Source organism: Coloeus monedula, assembly GCF_965178545.1.
Source record: "Coloeus monedula genome assembly, chromosome: 14".
Classification (NCBI taxonomy): domain Eukaryota; kingdom Metazoa; phylum Chordata; class Aves; order Passeriformes; family Corvidae; genus Coloeus; species Coloeus monedula.
This window is the reverse complement of record NC_138794.1, coordinates 19,126,288-19,142,313: the sequence shown is the minus strand read 5'-3', so window position 1 is coordinate 19,142,313 and position 16,026 is coordinate 19,126,288. Positions and strand designations below refer to the sequence as shown.

The following is a 16,026-nucleotide window of genomic DNA, read 5'->3' as shown; positions in this document are numbered from 1 at the left end:
AGAGGCTCCAGTTCCCGTATCTTTGCTGCCCCTAATGACCTTCCTCAATTAAGCCCTCCAATTACACCCCGGGCAGTCTGCGAGCTGGAATTTCGTTACTGGAATAGGGTGGTGATAAGCCAGGGGAGCTTTGATCACTCCATGGCCAATTGCTGTTAAGGTCGGTTTTGAATGAGTCATGAGGCCAGCCATGGCAGCAGGGCTGCAGCTCCCCTTCCAAAGCGGGGCAACGCTGCCAGCACCCTCATTCCTGCAGGACGAGGTCTGGGCACACACACACCTCTCCCCCTAGCTGAGACACCCTGGCTGCTGGCATCTCCTCGCTGGGAAAGTCAGTCCCCAGCCCCAGAACAGGCCAGAACGACCATTTGTGTCTCTTCCTCATGGCTGGAAGAGAGGAGTTGCACTAATATTTAATGGCCCTCCTGACTGAAAGTGAATCTGATTTCTAATTGCGTTCCTTTGGCTGTTTGAGGTCTATTATCAGGAGCCATCTCCCCATGGATGTGTGTCTCACTTTTGCTGGTTGTCCCCGGCACTGGTGACAGAAGGAAACCCCCCAACACCATCTTTCTCTTTGCATCCCCACTGGGCTCTGCCATGCCTTGAGTTCCACGTTGGTTTCTGTCTTTTTGGGGAAAAAAAAAATTCTCCGCTCAGCCTCCACAAGCTGGTGGGACCTTCCCCGGGCAAAGTGGTGAGGACCTTCCCCCTTCCCTCTGCGGTGGGTGAGGAAGATGCTGGTTCGCCAATCCATGCTGGTTGAACCTGTGGATGCAACTGAGCTTGACCTGAAGGAGCTGGGCACATTAAACCTGGCACATGGCTCCGCTCCAGTGGGGCTCCCAAATCAGTGTGAACCCTTTTTCCCCCTCCCTCCTCCCGGCGGGAAGGGGCCACATTTGGGCCGGTTGATCGCCCTGTACTGTTGGAGGTACAAGGTACCTGTGAATCACAGGGTAAGGATGGAGTTTGTCCCCAGGCTGACAAGGGAACTGCAGAGATGCGGAGATAGCTCCTTCCTGCACGCAAAGCTCTGCTCAGGAAAAGCTCCAGGGTCCCAGGAATTCCCTCAAACCTGAATGTACACCCACCCTGGCAGGATCTTCCGTGGGGTGAGAGATGGGAGCAGGCCCCGTGAAGGTGGGGACCACCCGGTCCCACAAGCACTGGCAGTGTGAGCCAAAAGCCCCGGGGACTGTGGATGCTCCTCAAACTCTGCCCTGGCAGCAGGGATTGGGCTGGAGAGCCGGGATGAGTTCAGGGCTGGCTGTCCCCTCTATGTCCCCAAAGCTGGCCCTGGTGGCAGTGTAGCTGGTGGGGTCACACAGAGGGACAGGCTCTCGTGTCCCCCTCACATCTCTGCTCCCTGGCCCCATAGCAAGAGGTCCCACTTGTCTGCCCCGCTGTCACACCCCTAAAATCAGCTCGCTGAACCCCAGCAGGGTGGGCAGAGCAGGGCTGGTGCCGTCAGGGTGGGGGACACAGGCAGAGCGGGGGATCCCACCGCAGAGGTGAAAAGCCACCCGCTGAGAGCCAGTGTGCCCAGTCTGCTCCCCCTCAGTTAAAAACATGCTGGGAACAAGGGCTGCCCGAGACAGACCTGGAATGAGGCTGCTCTCCACAGCCGAGGGGCTTTTGGGGTTGGCATGGCCGGAGAGCGCCCCGAGAGGCAGCTCTGGGGTGGAGGGAGCAGGATCCTCATTCACTGAAGCGCTGTTGTCCCCTCCCGCTGCCATCTGGGACGTGACCGCCCTCCGCTGGCTCCTGTGGCACCGCTCCGCCGCTGCCCGTGGCTGCTGGGCACCGGGGTTTGCCGCCGCTGGGAGACTTTTGGGGGAAGGAACATCTGGGGAGGGGCATCTGTAGGAGACGGACCCTCCTGCAGAGCATCCCGCACCCCTCACGGCCCCCGGCGCCCCGGGAGCCGCAGAACCAGCCAAACCCGGCTCCCTTCGGGGGTTTCAGCTGGAAGGTGAATTCTCCGGGCTGGAATGAGCCGGGAGCTGTCACGCTGGCTTTACTCGGATGTTCCCAGCCTCCGCCTGTGCATCCTGCGCCGTCTCGTACATCCCAGGCAGGAACGCTTTCCTTTCCCTGCCCACCACTTCTCATCCCGCCCGCGCTGCCGGAATCCCTCGGAGGCTCCAAGCCCGCTGCTCCACAGGGACTAACCCAGCCAGCCAGCCGGGGATGCAGAGGAGCGGCACAGCGACAGGGCAGGCGGTTTCCCATCCTTCACTCCCTCGGGATTTCACCCTCAGCTCCTCCTCTGCTGCATTTTTTCCCCCCTTTCTTTTATTTTCCGTTTTCCTGCCGATCGCAGCCGGCTGAAGGGCCCCCTCTCCTGGTGCAAGGCAGGGAGATGGCCATCCGTGCCTCGCCGTGAGCAGGTCCATCTTTCCCTTCCAGCCAGGAGCCCACCCACCCTCAAACCAAGACAGTTCCAGGGAAAAATTCCAGCCGGGACACGGCAGCAGCTGCGCCCGGAGGATTCCCCTCCGTGTCTCCTTCACAGACCAGCCGCAGCCAAACCACTGCACCGTCCTTCCAGCCATCCCTGGGGGTGCCGATGGTCCTGGGGCTTCAGGGGGAAGAAGAAACCCCGATGGCAGAGTGTTTCCCTATTCCTAGGTCAGATGGACCGGGAAAACCTGGCACAGGGCAAGATTCCCCACCAGGCTGGGTTCGTGCCTGGTGTTTCCTCCAAGAGCTGAGACCCACCAGCCTCCTGCTGCTCCCCAGCCCCGGGGAGGGGACTCGTGGCTCCCGCGGTGCCGTGCTGAGGGTATTTGTGGGATCCTGGTCAACAGTCACCCCAAACACGCCGAGAGCGGGCAGGGCAGAGCTGGGTGGGGGCACTGGGGCGTGCGTCCGTGGCTTTGTGACTGCAGGTGTATTTCTGGTGCACGAGCTGCTTTCGGTTCCTCCCTGCTCGGCTCTGCTGAAGGCTGGGAGAGGATGAGCCCCTTCCCCACCTCCCCGAGGCCAAAGGAACATCCCAGACCCGGGGGGAACTCGGGGCTGTGAAGGGGTGCCTGACTCCAGCAGCGGGTCCCTGGATGTTTCCTGCACGCTCTTGGAGCAAGGGTGTGCTTCCTAAAAATGAGCTGGGCTTTGCAGCCCGCTCCCGTGGCTGCTGGGATCTCCCTGGTTCTGTACCCTGACTTTCCCTGTCCCCTGCAGTCCCTTTGCCCCCTTCAGACCCATCTCCATCTCCTGTCCCCAGTCCCCTCATCCCCTCCAGGTCCCAGCCACACAGGACCAGGGCTGAGCACTTGTTTTTGAGTCCTCACCCCTTATCCACCAGGACATCCATCCATGGGGCGTCACTCTCAGCGGTCACAACCTCTTCCCATGCCATGGCATTCTGGTTGGGATGCCGAAGGCTGGGGAGAAGCAAGGCACAGCCAAAAACCAGCAGTAGGCCGGTACCCAGACTTCCTGCTTCACATACATGATGCAGGTACCAGTACGGGGGCAGGAAGTGACAAACACCTCGGTGTCACCTTGTGTCGCCTCGGCGTTACAGTGGAAACACACCCATGGGCCTGCACCCTTCCCAGGGCACGGCTGCGCCAGGGCCCAGCCGATACCTGACCATGCCAAGGGAGCAGAGTGGTGGATGAGGAGCAGTGCTGGGACACCCCACGGCCCTTTCCTCCCTCCCATCCCTCTCTCCATCCTGCTCCCTCCTGGAGCAGCCAAGGAAGGTTTGCAGGGTGCAGCGGAGTGATGCCATCCCTGTGGCTCCTCGGAGAGCTCGGGGTGGGAGATACAAGGGGAGACCCCAAGACAAACCCCCTGCTCTCTGCCCACCTTGCTACAGCCAGACCCTCCCTCTCCCCCGTCAGCATCATTTTTATCATTGTCATTATTTTCTTGTGGCTGATATTATATTATAGAACCAAGAAATCAGGGAATGGGTAGGGTTGGAAGGTACCCTAAAGATGACCTATTCATTCTGTTCACTCTATTCTATATTATGATGCCATATCATGATGTTCTGCTCTCTGATATGTTTATCTGATGTCATGTTATAGATTATTACTTTGTTATTTGAGCAATTATATTGCATTTTTATTATTAACAATAATAATATCTTCTAGGACCACAGAATCAGAGAATGGGCTAGGTCGGAAGGGACCTTAAAGGTCTATTCCATTCTATTCTATTCTATTCTATTCTAATCATTGTCATTCGACCATTTAATCGTTATTTACCATATTTGTAATGATTTTTATTATTTTGTTGGCATTTTAGCACCATTTCAGTACTATTTTGCGCCCACGTGAGCACACACCGAGCAGGCACCCACGGCCCGGGCAGGAACCGGCGGGTCAGTCCGCGTCCCAGTGCTGCCACTGGTGTGGGTCCCCGTCCCGTTCCCAGTGCGGGTCCCGGTGTCGGTGTCGTTCCGGTGCTGGTGCGGGTCCCGTTACCGGTCCCCATGCGGGCGCCGGTGGCAGTCCCGTTGCCGGTGCGGGTCCAGCTGCCGCTCCCGCTCCCATTCCCGTTCCCGGTGCGGTCCCACTCCCATTCCCGTTCCCGGTGCGGCAGCCGTTCCCACTGCCGGTGCAGGTCCCGCCCCCGTTCCGGTGCCTGTGGGGTGCCAGTACTGGTGCGGTCCCAGTGCTGTTGCCGCTGCCGTTCCCAGTGAGGGTCCCACTGCCGGTGCGTGTCCCGTTCCCAGTGCGGGTCCCGCTGTCCCCGCTGTGTCCGCTGTCCCTGTTGTGCCCGCTGTTCCCCCGCTGTCCCCGCTATTCCCTCTATCCCCGCTATCCCCGCTATCCCCGCTGTCCCTCGCTATCCCCGCTATCCCCGTTGTCCCCGCTGTCCCCCGCTGTCCCCCTCTATCCCCGCTGTCCCCGCTATCCCCGCTGTCCCCCGCTGTCCCCTCTATCCCCGCTATCCCCGCTATCCCCGCTGTCCCCCGCTGTCCCCTCTATCCCCTCTATCCCCGCTGTCCCCGCTGTCCCCGCTGTCCCCGCTATCCCCGCTATCCCCGCTGTCCCCGCTGTCCCCGCTATCCCCTCTATCCCCGCTGTCCCCCGCTATCCCTTCTATCCCCGCTGTCCCTCGCTATCCCCGCTATCCCCGTTGTCCCCGCTGTCCCCGCTGTCCCCGCTGTCCCCGCTATCCCCTCTATCCCCGCTGTCCCCGCTGTCCCCTCTATCCCCTCTATCCCCGCTGTCCCTCGCTATCCCCGCTGTCCCCGCTGTCCCCCGCTATCCCCGCTGTCCCCGCTGTCCCTCGTTGTCCCCGCTATCCCCGCTATCCCCGCTGTCCCCGCTGTCCCCTCTATCCCCGCTGTCCCCCGCTATCCCCTCTATCCCCGCTGTCCCTCGCTATCCCCGCTGTCCCCGCTGTCCCCCGCTGTCCCCCGCTGTCCCCCGCTATCCCCTCTATCCCCGCTGTCCCTCGCTATCCCCGCTGTCCCCGCTGTCCCCCGCTGTCCCCCGCTGTCCCCGCTGTCCTCCGCTGTCCCCGCTGTCCCCCGCTATCCCCGCTGTCCCCGCTGTCCCTCGTTGTCCCCGCTATCCCCGCTATCCCCGCTGTCCCCGCTATCCCCTCTATCCCCGTTGTCCCCGCTGTCCCCGCTATCCCCGCTGTCCCCGCTGTCCCCCGCTGTCCCTCGTTGTCCCCGCTGTCCCCGCTGTCCCCGGTTTGTGGCGCTGCCGGCGGTGGCCGCCAGGAGGCGCCGCGCGCCGCCCGGTGCCCCCGCCCCGCTGCCGGCGCGGTGCTCGCGGCGCATGCGCGCTGCGCTCGGGGCGCTCCGGTTCCGGGCGCCGCTCCCTCCGTCCCTCCGTCCGTCCCTCCCTCGGTCCGTCCCTCCGGCCCCGCCGCCCGGGACCCCCCGCGCCCCGCCCGCCCCGCGCCCCCCGCGGCCCCCGCGCCGCGCTGGGCCCCGCCGCGCTCCGGCGGCGGCGGCGGCTCCGGCTTCCCCCGCCCCTTCCGCCCCCCCCGCGCCCCCCCGCCGGCCCAGCCGAGCCCGGAGGCCCCGGCGGCGCCGCATGGAGCAGCCGGCGGCGGGCTGAGCCCGTGCCCGGAGGGAGGTGAGTGACGGCGGCGCGGGGCGGGGGGGGCGAGCGGGGCGCGGACAATGGGGCGGCGGGGGGGGGGGGGGTGCGGGGGTCCGGCCCCGCCTGACCCCCGGTGACCCCGGCACAGCCGCTCCCGCCCCGCCGCGGTCCCCGGGGACCCCTCAGCCCCCTCGCCATCCTGCGGGGAGGCGGAGAGGGACCCCCGCAGCATCCCCTTGCTGTGGCGGGGTCCCGCCGCGCCCGAGCCCCGCCGGGGGTACCGCCTCCCCCTGCCGCTGCATCCCCATCCCGTACAAAGGCCCGCGGGAGCGGGGGGTTCGGGGACATGAGGGGCACCCGGCTGCTCAGAGGGCTTGGCGGCGCTTTGTTGGTTTGAATGTTTTAAAATTTGGGGCTTTTTTTTTTTTTTTTTTTTTTTTTTTCTCTTTTGGGCAATAAGGCGGCGGCGGGTTATTTATAGCCGCGGCTGTTGCTCGTTGGTGTAGCGAGAGCGAAAGGGGCCGTGCTGCCGGGCGGAAAAAAAAAGTCCCAAAAAAATCAAAACGAGGAGCAAAAAGTCAAAAAAAAAAAAAAAAGGGGGAGGGGGAATGGAAGGTGTGAGGGCGAGGGGGCGGGAGGAGGATGGCAGCCTTCCTCCCGGGACAGCGGTTTGTTCCCAGTGGAGCCACGCAGGAGCACGGCCCCGTCCTGGCAAGGCAGGGAGTGTCCAGAGAGGTCCCTGGAGGGATGCGGGACGTTTTGGGAGCATCCCCATCCTCCTTCATGGAACATCAGCGGGACGGGAGTGATGAAGCTGTGGGATAACCCCTGCAAAGCCGGGGAGTTTTGGGGTGCTCTTTGCCCTGTGACCGCTGCCTCCCCCAACCTTTTCGGTTTTGAGTGAGTGTTTGCAAAAAAAAACCGCTTCCATGCCCCACTCCACGTCATGTGCCCGTCCCTGGGGACGCCCTGACACGCTCCAGCACTGGGAAGGGGACACTGGGGTGATTTGTGGGTGGAAAATCGCCCTGCTGAGGTTTTTGTAGGATAAAGGAGGACCAGGAAAACCTCTCCACAACGGGGGGCCAGGAGCAGCTTCTCCCCAGGCCTCCAGCTGTCCTCTGTGTGCCTCCAGCTCTCTGACCAGCAGCATCTTCTCTTTCTCTTCTAAAAGAAATTAAAGATCTCTGAAAAAGAAGCAGGACCCCCCCCTTTCCTCCTCTTTTGCAGCAGGGCACCCGGCTGGGGCTGGTTTGGGGCAGCAGCTCTGAAACGCTGCGAGCTGGCGGGTGAGATGGAGGAGGAACATTTTTCTTTCGATTAGCGTAATCGTAGGTGTTCGTTGTAATAACAGGAGATAAGATCTTTCAGAGGCACGGAGGATGTTGTCTGGTGTGGGGTTGGTTTGGGATTTTTTTTTTTTTGAAGTTTAAAGGGCTTCGTTGGGAGATGGATGAGCGGAAGGGGGTGGATGTGGATGGCGCCCACGCACCTGTTTCCGTTGGGAATGAGGGTTCTTTGCCATCAACGACTGAACTTCATTTAGAACAGAGTCATCCTGGTGCTGGGCAGGTGCTCCCCCCGCCCCTGGCTGGGTTCGAAACGGAAATGCAGCATCTTTCACCCACCCCATCCCACGGTGATGGTGCTCCTCAGGTGGGATTCGCTCGGGGGGGGTCCCACATTCCTCTCCCACCCTGCCCGTGGGTCTGGCACAACTCGATTTTGGCTGGTGATTAATGAGAAGAACGGCTCATTTCCCTGGTGCCCTTTGGATTGTCAGAGGTGTTGGCTGTACCTGCCCTGCCCGCCTGCCCCGGCTCCTGGCTGCCGGGCCGGCCTTCCCGCAGGGAAGTGCAGGAGCAGGGCTGTGGGGGAGGCGGCGGGGATGGACCTCGCGGGCGCAGCGTCGGGCTCAGATCCATCTCTGGGCTCCTGCGCTGAGCGGCTCCGGGGATGCTCTGCTGGGAAAAAAGGGAGGTGGGTTTTGGCAGGGGGTGCGTTCCCCTGAGCACCTCCTGAGCCCCACTTCGGGAATGGGGAGCTTCCAGAGGCAGCAAGCCCTCGCCTGGCCGGGCTGAAAACGGCCAAACCCAGCACTCTGCTCTGTCCAATCAGCCGGGCTGCTCCCTGGCTAATTTTGTTAATTATTATTAATTTCTTTCATGTGCTGCTGCACATCCTCCTTGAGGAGAGAAGGGGCGATGTCCATGTTTTCCCGGAAGGCACAGGATGCTGCTTTTAAGCTGTGGATCCACTCCACCGGCATCTCCACATCCTTCTCCCAGCCCAGCATCCCACAGGGACGTGCGGGGCTGGCGGAAGCGGGCGCGAGGCTGGGGCTGGCCCGGGTGACGCGCGGCAGGAACCGCTGGCTGTCACATGAGGCCTTCGGGGGGCTGCTTGGCAGCTGCCCCGTGTGGTTTCCTCCTCCTCCTCCTCCTCCTCCTCCTCGGAAAGTCTTGGCTTTGAGGCAGAAATGAGGTACCGATTGAAAAGAAAATGAGGCTCAGAGGAGGAAGGTCTGTGTCGGGGTGAGGGGCAGCCGCTGGTGTGGTAAACACCTCCCTCTTCAAAACTGAAAGGCAAATTCATTGTGTGCAATTATAACAATGCCACGGTCCGGTGCCATGAATATCCACGATCCGGGAAGATAAAAAAGCCTGGACTGGCTGGAGCGCGTTCTTGGTGGGGTTTGCTGAGGCAGTTTCCTCTTCAGCAGGGAAAAAAAATTCTCTTTATGAAGGCAGGCTATGAATTTTGTATCCTCCCTGCATTTATCAAATATAAATGCTGGTGACATCCGTGAGCTGAAAGCCCAAACAAGCGGCCTTTGGGATTGGGAAGATTAAGCTCCTGCGCGGGGTGGGAAACGGCTCTTCCAGCCTGTGGTGGTGGGTGAACCTCTGGGCATCCCCAGCATCCTCACCTGGCTCCAGGCTTTTCCAGCTGGAGTCACAGCTGGGATGAAACCTCCATCCTGCTGATTCTTGGGTATTTGAAAACAAGGCCTGGCCGGTGGGAAGCGCTGACTCAGGGCTTTGGGCCCGAGCTCTCCCTGAGCAACACCCGGAACCGGCTTGTGCTCGGAGTCCCCGCGGGACGCTGGATGGGGAACAGGGCTGAAAGCCTCAGCGATGGGAAATTCCCTTCTCAAAGCTCCTTCCATGCTCCGCCTAAATCCCTCCACGGCCTGAGAGAGTGGCGTTTCCTCCCTGGCTTTCTGGAGCTGCGTTTCGGACTGGTGGGATCCAGACCCGTTGCTGAGGGTTTTGTTCCGTGTCAGGTGTAAATCCAGAATTGAAGCAAAAATCAGCTCGGAATGGCAGGGAGGTGGAGCTGGAGCTGTGCTGGGGGGCTGCACTCCCAGCTGGTGCTCCCCAGCCTGGCAGCGCCCGGCTCGGCCCTCCCCTGGGTCCCAGCACTCCGTGGCAGTGTCCCCAAGGCTCACGGGTGCCATCAGGCTGGGTTTGGGTGCCATCTCCAGAGGCTTTTCCTGAGCTGGCTGGGAAGGAAACCATCCCAACGCTGTGGTGATGGAAACCCCTCAGGTCCCTGAACTCTGTCCTTGGGGTGAACATCCGAGCCTCGATTTCTCCTCTCTGCTGCCAAAAATAGAGTGACGCGTGCCGTGTCCCTGCCCTGGGGGAAGGTGAGGAAGGTGGCCGGTGGCAGCGTGACGCCTTTTCCGGAATGCTGCGGGCACGTGGTGGAACCAGGGCCACGTTCTCACCGCGCTCTTCCTCCCCGCTCTTGTGCCCCTTATCTCCTTCCTCCTCCCGTCCCTCAGCCTTGCCCCCCTGTTTCACTTCCTCCTTCCCAAAATACTCCGAGCTGCTGACGGCGGGGCTGGCAGCAGTGACCGCCGATGGCCCCGGCGGATGACATGAGTTAATAAATATTGGGGTGGGCTTCGGGGGTTGCTCTGCCTGTGTCCCCCTCTGTGCCCCCAGCCCGGCACGACCCTGCTGCCCCAGCCCAAGAAAGCCTGGTTTGATTCTGGGGCCGGTGACTTCATCCCTTCCTGGGGGCTGGAGCAGCGGGAATAAAGCCGGGTTTGTTCCCCTCCCACACACCCATCCCAGAGCACGGCACCCCCGGTCAGTGCATCCCCCTGGGGTTTGGGAGCTGCACGTTCCAGAGTCCCAGTGGCTTTTAGCTTGCAGGGAGCAGTTTTGGTTTATTTCTTTTGGATCCCAGGCCTGGGAAGCTCTCAGGGCTGGATGTTTCCATGTGTGGGTCACCAGGGAGTGCAGGGCTCTGGCTGTGTAGCCTGGGAGAGGAGTGGGATGGGCCTCCTGGAGGTCATCTCCATTCCCTTCCCTTCTCTGGGCATCTCCATCCATCCACACCGTGCTGGATTTTTCCTTGGTGCAGATGCTGCACTCCAAAACTCCGTCCTTAAGAAGCTGTATCCGTGCAAATGCCTCCTAATCCGGGTGAGCCACTCCGCGCTGCTCCCGCCCCTGACTGCAGGGGCTGAGCAGGCCCGGAGCTCCCACTTCCTCCTCAGTCTGGGGGTATTTTGGAAGCAGCACCTCGGGCAGGACCTGTTCTTGGCGGGAGAAGAGACACTCACCTGGCCCGAGACGTCCTTCATGGGGGGCTGCTCCCGCTGCCTCCTCCTCACACCCCATTCCTGCCCCGTTCTCAGCCATCCTCTCTCCCGTGCAGGTCTCATGGTACCGAGTGACGCGTCCCCCCTGTGAGATTCGCGCCCCAACCTCCTGAGAAGATGTCAGGGATGCAGGTGAGCTCTGGCTGAGGAGAGGCAGGGATGGAGCCCTCCAGAGGCGGCCCCAGCGCTCAGGAGGGACCCGGGTACACTTGGTTTAAATAGATCCCACTTGGGTTCGCATCGGAGGGACCCACTGTGAGGGGGTGGGGATCCCCTGAGGGTCAGGGAGTGCCGGGGGTGGGTGAGACCCCCGTGCAAGGCTCTGATGGCATTCCCTGTTCCCCGCCAGGCCGTGTGGCCGTCCGGTACAGAATGTATCGCCAAGTACAACTTCCACGGTACCGCCGAGCAGGACCTGCCCTTCAGCAAAGGAGACGTCCTCACCATTGTCGCTGTCACCAAGGTGAGGTGTCCCCGCCGCCCCCTGCGCCGGGATTTCCGTGGGATGCCATCCCTGCACCCCGTGACACGGGCCGGCGGCAGCCCCTGGTCCTGGCAGTCCCGCTGGGTGGGAATCGGGCCACGCGCTCGGTTAATTAATTCATGGCCTCGTTAGTTAAGGTTTCTCTGAAATGTAAGCGCCTCCCGGGAGGTGGAGGAGGGATGGGAGAGGCAGCGGTGCTGGGCTCCACTCTGGGGCAGGAGAAGAAGGGCTGTGGGTTTGGGAGGCTCCAAGATGCCCGGCAGGTTGGGAGAGGGATCACAATGAGCCCTGTGGGGCCACCAGCACTGGGGTTTGCTGGTCCCAGCACCGACCCCGATCCCCTGCTCATCCCACCCTTCCTGCAGCCAGCAAGGGGGTACCGGGGTGCCTGGGGAACCCCCAGGGCAGCGCTGACACCACCCTGGGCTCCTTGGGTGGGATGCGGCCGTGCCCAGAGGCCGCGGGCTCGTGGTGACGTGACACTGTCCCCACAGGATCCCAACTGGTACAAGGCGAAGAACAAGGTGGGCCGGGAGGGCATCATTCCCGCTAACTACGTCCAGAAGCGGGAAGGGGTCAAAGCTGGGATCAAGCTCAGCCTCATGCCGTGAGTATCCAAGCAGGACTCTGCCGAGGTGGGTGGGGGCAGGTGGCTTAGGCTGGAGCACCCGTGTGGCCAGAGCTGTGTCCCAGCAGGAGGGACGTTCCTCACAGGGCGCAGCGAGGTCGGAAGGCACAAGGGGCAGCGGCTCGGGCTTCCCAGCAGCGTGGATTTGGGATTGGCATTTGCTGCTGGGGAGAGCTCTGAGTGTTTTGGGAGCTGCCTGCAGGGTGATGCCTGGTTGGGTTGCGTTTTAAATTGGGGTTTTTTTTTTACCCAAAGCTGGGGTTGTAAAGATTGCTCTGGGAGGAAGAGGGAGGGTTGGAATGGGGTGCAGGAGGGAAGGGAGATGGATGGGTTTGATGTTCCTGCTGCATCCCAGAGCTGCCAGTGACTCCCAGCCTGGAGGAGCCAGGGGAGGAACCTCCTAGGAGTATGAGAGGGGTTGAATCCCAGTTCGGGGCCAGGAGGAGGGGAGCAGGATGCCGTGGAAGGAGCTGTGTCGTGGGCTGGGTGGGGACAGCAAGGCAGAGCTCGGACAGGCCGTCCCTGTGCAGGCAGGGACAAAAGCTGTTCCACGTCCAAACGCAGCCCCACGGGGGCCCAGCCAGCACATCCCCAGCCCTTCCCCTGCTCCGTGCCCCACTGCAGGTGGTTCCACGGGAAGATCACGCGGGAGCAGGCGGAGCGGCTGCTGTACCCCCCCGAGACGGGGCTGTTCCTGGTGCGGGAGAGCACCAACTACCCCGGGGACTACACCCTGTGCGTCAGCTGCGAGGGCAAGGTGGAGCACTACCGCATCATCTACTCCTCCAGCAAGCTCAGCATCGACGAGGAGGTCTACTTCGAGAACCTCATGCAGCTGGTGGAGGTGAGGCCTCAGCTGTCCTCTCTGTCCAGCCCCAGCAGGGGGACATACGGGGACATCAGAGCTTGTGGGGGCTGCAGGCCTGGAGCTTGGGAGGTGCTGGGACCTTCTGTGCTGACCCCCTGGGGTGGGGGTGCTGGGGACAGACCCCTGGGGCCGGCGGTGGGGTGAGCAGGTGACAGAGGGACCGGCAGGAGGAGGGACGGGGACCCTCGTCCGCCACCAGGCGCATCCGTGGCCTCGTGCTGCCACCTGGTGGGATCTCGGAGCCCGGCACCGCCTTGGCGGGACCCCCGGGCCAGGCTGTCACCGACCCACGCACCGTGTCCCCCAGCATTACACCACGGACGCGGACGGGCTCTGCACCCGCCTCATCAAGCCGAAGCTGATGGAGGGGACGGTGGCAGCGCAGGACGAGTTCTCCCGCAGTGAGTGGCCGTGCCCCAGCCCCGGTCCCTGGGCACCCCCACCAGCACCCCCTCACTCCCCCTTGTCCCCCGTGCAGGCGGCTGGGCCCTCAACATGAAGGACCTCAAGTTGCTACAGATCATTGGCAAAGGGGAATTCGGAGGTGAGCCCGCTGTCCCCAGCCCGCGGTGGCCCTAAGTGGGGGGGGAGTTGGCTTCTCTGTAGCCCCCCCCAGGGTGATGGTGGGGCCCCAGGAGGCTGGGATGCTCCCCAGTGCCTCCTGTGCCCGTCTCTCCTGGCCCGCAGACGTGATGCTGGGGGATTACCGGGGGAACAAAGTCGCCGTGAAGTGCATTAAAAACGACGCCACAGCGCAGGCCTTCCTGGCGGAGGCGTCCGTCATGACGTGAGTGTCACCACCAGCGGGGGCACAGCGCGAGGGAGGGGGCACCTCTGTCCCTGTGAGCTGGGGGGGTGCTCCCTGATACCCCACGGGGACCGTGGGAGCCCCTCTTGTCCCCAAAGCCCTGCCCTGAGCCCTCCTGTGCCGCGCAGGCAGCTCCGACACAGCAACCTGGTGCAGCTGCTGGGGGTGATTGTGGAGGAGAAGAGTGGCCTTTACATCGTCACCGAGTACATGGCCAAGGTGAGACCCCCGCCCCGGCCACCTGCCCCCCCACTCTGTCCCCTTGTCCCCCCCACAGTCCTGGGGCTTCACCCTGGCAGACCAGCGGGGTCATCCCAACTCGGGTGGCGTCTCCCTGGAGCCACAGTGGGGCTTGGAGGTTGCTGTCCCATCCTGGCTTCCAGGGAGGGTTGGCATCCCTGGATCCGCCCCTGAGGGAGGGGATTCCTTGTGTCCTGCCCCTCCTTTGAAAGGACATTTCCCCAGGTCCTGCCCCATGGTAAAGGGACATCTTCCCCATGAGGGAGGGACATCCCCCGGGTCCTGTCCCATCTTAAAGGGACATCATCCCTTTGCAAGGAGGGTCCTGCCCCATGAGGGAGGGCAGCAGGTGGGCTGCTGCCCCTGATGACCCCATCTCTCTCTCCATCCCTGCGCCCAGGGCAGCCTAGTAGACTACCTGCGGTCGCGCGGGCGGTCGGTGCTCGGGGCAGACTGCCTGCTCAAGTTCTCCTTGTAAGTACCGGGCAAAGCCATGCCCGCCACCCTGGCCCACCCCTACCTGCATTTTGGGGCCGCCCTGCCAACCCCCCTTGTGCTCCCCACCCCTCCCAGAGATGTGTGTGAAGCCATGGAGTACCTGGAAGCCAACAACTTCGTGCACCGGGACCTGGCGGCGAGGAACGTGCTGGTCTCGGAGGACAACATCGCCAAGGTCAGCGATTTCGGGCTCACCAAGGAAGCCTCCTCCACGCAGGACACGGGGAAGCTGCCGGTCAAGTGGACGGCGCCAGAAGCACTTAGAGAAAAGGTGGGGGAGCAGAGGGGGCCCTGGAGCGCATGGATACGGTGGAAGCTGCAGGAGGGGAGGAACATTCCAGGCTGCCCCAAATTTTCCATGCAGACATGGCGCTTGAGCGCCGCTTCCCACTGTCTGACCCCAAAAGCAGCTGCCCTGAGGGTGGGGGAGATCTGCTGCCTGCCATCCCTGCCTGAGCCCGCTCACGGGGCTTCTCTCCCCTCCCTCCCTCCCTCCCTCCCTGCAGAAATTCTCCACCAAGTCGGACGTGTGGAGCTTCGGGATCCTCCTCTGGGAAATCTACTCCTTCGGGCGAGTGCCTTATCCGAGAATTGTAAGTGATGAGCACCCCCTCGGGGCTGGGTTTGGGGCGAGCTGAGCCCCTGTTTGTGGGGGGAGCCCTTCCCTCACATCCCGAATCCCCCCAGCCCCTGAAGGACGTGGTGCCCCGCGTGGAGAAGGGCTATAAGATGGATGCTCCGGACGGTTGTCCGGCCGTCGTCTACGAGGTGATGAAGAAGTGCTGGACCCTGGACCCCGGCCACCGGCCGTCCTTCCACCAGCTCCGAGAACAGCTAGTGCATATCAAAGAGAAGGAGCTCTACCTGTGAGGGGGGGCTCTGCCACCCCACAGCCGGAGGGGACCCACGCTGGGGGGGACCAGGGCGTGGGCAGCCCCCCTGCCCCGCCCCGGCACCAGGAGGGAGCCCCGGGGGTGTGTCCCCCCCACCCCAGTTCCCCCGGTTGCTTCCAAACTTCCAAATCTGTCAGTTTTTATTTTTATTTTCTAGGTTTGGGGTTGTTTTTTGTTTTGGTCTCCCAAGCTCTTTTTTTTTTTTAATTTTTGTGGGTGTTTTTTTGTTGTTTTCTCAGTTTTGGGGGGCATTTATTGTTTTGGGGGTTTTTTTTGTTGTTGTTGTTGTTTTTTTATTATTTCAAGCAGGGCCCAGCTGAGTGTTGGGCGTTTTACTAAAGTACGAATCTTATTTTTTAATGTAATTAAAAGAAGAAAAAAAAAAAAAAAGACAAGAAAAAAGAATGAGAGAAGAAGGTTGCTAAAAGGAGAATAATAATAAATAAACCAATGAAATGGACACATGAAAAGGAAACCCCCAGCGACAGAAGTGATGGTTGACGGGGAGACGCTGGACTCGCCGCCCGGTCGGGAGAGCGCGGCCGCGTCCCCGCCAGACGCTTTTTTTTTTTGGGTTGTTTTGCTTTAAACTCGTTGCAATGTTTGCATGCTGTCTCCAGAGGCCTTTTTTTCCAGTCCTGTCCAGTGCTTTATTCTCATGTAATGCTACCGACTGTGAGATTAAAAAACTGTAATAAAAAAACCATTCCATACGGACGCGGCACATCCCGCCTCAGCCCCCCTCTGTTGCCAGCGCTGCTCCCTGCGGGTCCTGGGATCCCCCTGGCAGGGGAAGAAGGGGGGACAGGCCCCTCCCTCCTCCCAGGGTCCCCAAATCGGTGGGGATGAGTAGCTTGGGCAGCACTTGGCTCCATCCTGCCTATGCGAACTGGCACGGCTGTGACAGCGGTGAAACTGCCAAGCGACGCCAAAGCTGCCCTCTAGTCCAGGCTTTACTTTCTGATG

The 16,026-nt window shown here is 61.7% G+C and overlaps 1 protein-coding gene across 2 annotated transcripts; it reads left to right on the top strand.

Moving 5' to 3' along the window:
- The first annotated feature begins 4,517 nt into the window (after positions 1–4,517).
- Positions 4,518–15,777, top strand: CSK (C-terminal Src kinase). 2 transcript variants are annotated; one of them, XM_082291029.1, is made up of 13 exons: positions 4,518–4,674; positions 10,698–10,773; positions 10,991–11,104; positions 11,620–11,732; positions 12,378–12,597; positions 12,929–13,022; positions 13,100–13,165; positions 13,309–13,408; positions 13,558–13,648; positions 14,070–14,143; positions 14,243–14,438; positions 14,674–14,760; positions 14,855–15,777. In XM_082291029.1, the coding sequence occupies exons 2-13, from the start codon at positions 10,759–10,761 to the stop codon at positions 15,035–15,037; spliced, it is 1,353 nt and encodes a 450-aa protein (XP_082147155.1). In that variant the 5' UTR covers positions 4,518–4,674; positions 10,698–10,758; the 3' UTR covers positions 15,038–15,777. The 2 variants fall into 2 exon arrangements, with proteins under 2 accessions (XP_082147155.1, XP_082147154.1); XM_082291028.1 differs by lacking the exon at positions 4,518–4,674 and adding an exon at positions 5,910–6,056.
- The last annotated feature ends 249 nt before the right edge of the window (positions 15,778–16,026 follow it).

Bases quoted from the DNA above. Each gene is read 5' to 3' on its own strand.
- CSK (XM_082291029.1), top strand. The intron at 13,649-14,069 runs GTGAGACCCCCG...CCCTGCGCCCAG, and splicing joins TCACCGAGTACATGGCCAAG to GGCAGCCTAGTAGACTACCT. The intron at 14,144-14,242 runs GTAAGTACCGGG...CACCCCTCCCAG, and splicing joins TGCCTGCTCAAGTTCTCCTT to AGATGTGTGTGAAGCCATGG.